This window comes from Arachis stenosperma, chromosome 7 (genome assembly GCF_014773155.1).
Source record: "Arachis stenosperma cultivar V10309 chromosome 7, arast.V10309.gnm1.PFL2, whole genome shotgun sequence".
Lineage (NCBI taxonomy): Eukaryota > Viridiplantae > Streptophyta > Magnoliopsida > Fabales > Fabaceae > Arachis > Arachis stenosperma.
In genome coordinates, this window is record NC_080383.1 from 16,995,285 (window position 1) to 16,997,496 (window position 2,212).

General features: G+C 40.7%; 1 protein-coding gene across 1 annotated transcript; it reads right to left on the reverse strand.

Annotated features, from left to right (window-relative positions):
• Window positions 1-1,047: 1,047 nt before the first annotated feature.
• LOC130939486 (alpha/beta-gliadin A-II-like) lies at window positions 1,048-1,605 on the reverse strand. The gene has a single exon (XM_057867588.1). The coding sequence runs from the start codon at window positions 1,603-1,605 to the stop codon at window positions 1,048-1,050; it is 558 nt and encodes a 185-aa protein (XP_057723571.1).
• Between the last annotated feature and the right edge of the window lie 607 nt (window positions 1,606-2,212).

A 2,212-nucleotide genomic window follows, 5' to 3' on the forward strand; every position in this document is an offset into this window, starting at 1 on the left:
ATAGCCGAAGCAGATGCCCGCGCCGTGGTGAAACGAGTGCTAGTGGATCGGCTCCAAATTCCTAGTCTGTGACCTTAGTTGTTTCCAACATCTTATTTAGTATGATATTCAGTTGTAGTTTGTGATCTCAGTCATTTCTGTCATTATATATAGTATTATGTTCAATTGTAGTTTATCATTTGAGGTGCATCCAACACTTTATCTAGCCTTATGTTTGTATTGAGTCATGTGACACTTACTTTGCTTAAGTTAATTTACAAGTTTGCTTTGATTAGAGAATTAAATAAAACAACACAATGGGTGCAGAATTAAAACAATAACATAAAATTACCTTCCCGGACCCTAAACCATAAACAACCGAGCTAACTCATTTAAATATACTTTTCTTAACGGTTTCGACCACCTTAGTGCATCCCTTTTTTTACCCTCTTCTTGATCAATGACGGGCTCCATCTAGATCGACTCTTACGAGCCGGATCAACCCTAAGGTTGTTACCTTTACTTTTACCTTGGACATTTGTAGGATAACATACACAAATATAGTCATGCTCAATACACCCAACACAAATACCGATATAGATCAATGATAAATACAATTCTAGTCAACAATAACAATTAAATTACCTGAACCAGAATCGTCACCCACAACATCATCACCTGTACCAGGTTGATCAACCTCATCCTCATTTGCAAGAGTCTCATCAACCATATCCTCACCTCTAAGAGTCTCATCAACTGCATTCTCATTCTCCGTCTCGTCACCCTCAGGCATAGCGACATCCAATTCCTCTGTGGACACTCCTAACTGAACCAATAGAAGTTCTTGCCCTGGAATGCTCAGAATAGGCTCGCGGTTGATGCCTCGCATCTAAAGACAATCCTGGAAACAACGTCAGCCACTGGCACCTGTAGAGGATCTTAGATAGAGTATAAATCATTAACCCACTGAGATGACTCGGGACCCTGGACCCAATCAATAATGTGTCTATATTGATCCTCATCTTGTGTCACTGCACTTATTAACTGTGTCAATGAACCTTGCGGTGCCTATGTCGGCCTGTATGCCTCACACATGGTAGATAGCTGACCATATAGTGGATGGATGAAAGATTGTGTATATTCCTGTGTATATGGTGGGGGTGGATAATATGGATATGGTTGTGAATATGGTGGTTGTATGAAAGGTTGGGTGGAAAAGTTTGCATATTCCTGTAAGTACTGTGAATATGGATGTTGTGCTGGGTATGGATATGGTTGTTGATATGGTAGGTATGGGTATGGTGCGTATGCATACGATTGTGAAACCAGTAGTTGTTCTTGTCGAGGTGGTCCTTGTTGTTGAGGTGGTTGTTCTTGCTGATATAGTTGCTCTTGTTGACCTTCTTCCTCTTGCTCAGCAACCTCGGATACCCGTAAGTGATCACCGAATTTACCAATATACCAGTCCATGTACTGGTTCGATGGTTGATAGTTGTCGACATGTTCACCTGTCAAGACACACATAGAACTATTTAACCATTGTGAGATCCATACTACGTGTTCTATGCCCCAGTTCTTATTCTTTGGACCTGCTAGCACTATGTTATGGGACGCTCCAAGTTTCATAGCTTCGACTGAGGGGTCTTGATGAAAGCCAAACTATCTTCTAATCCTGTTAGTCGGATGCCACTCCACAGCCTCAAAACATATTAAAGGTATAGTTGCACTCCAAAGATTTGCACCATTGTTAATGTCAAATGGAATAACATGAGACACAACCCGATTAGGACTATATGCGTCCCACACAAACTGAAAAAACATATTAAATAGTCGAGGTATAAGTGCACCAATAATCAATTTAATTCAACATAACAAAAGGTCTTAGCAACAAAACACTTACCCCATCCAGAGGAAGATCATCCAACCTTCTCCTGACATTAGAGGTTGTCCAATTTTCATAGTGCTCAGTGATGGGTTGATAATCATTCTACCTGCCATATCATGTTCATATTAGAAACTAATTAATACAGAAAATAAAAACCAAAATCGACAACTTAGTTAAATATTACCTACGAGCGAGTGGAAAGCTGGTATCCACCGACAAAGGCCCTATTGTCGGCATTCGTATCCAGGCCCACACAAGGAGCAACGCCAGAGGATCATCCATGTCCTTGCAATCATATCTCGATGCCCGATATAATGATCGATACATATGCGCAAGGCAAGCAGAACC

Bases quoted from the DNA above. Each gene is read 5' to 3' on its own strand.
- LOC130939486 (XM_057867588.1), bottom strand. From the start codon at position 1,605: ATGAAACTTGGAGCGTCCCATAACATAGTGCTAGCAGGTCCAAAGAAT.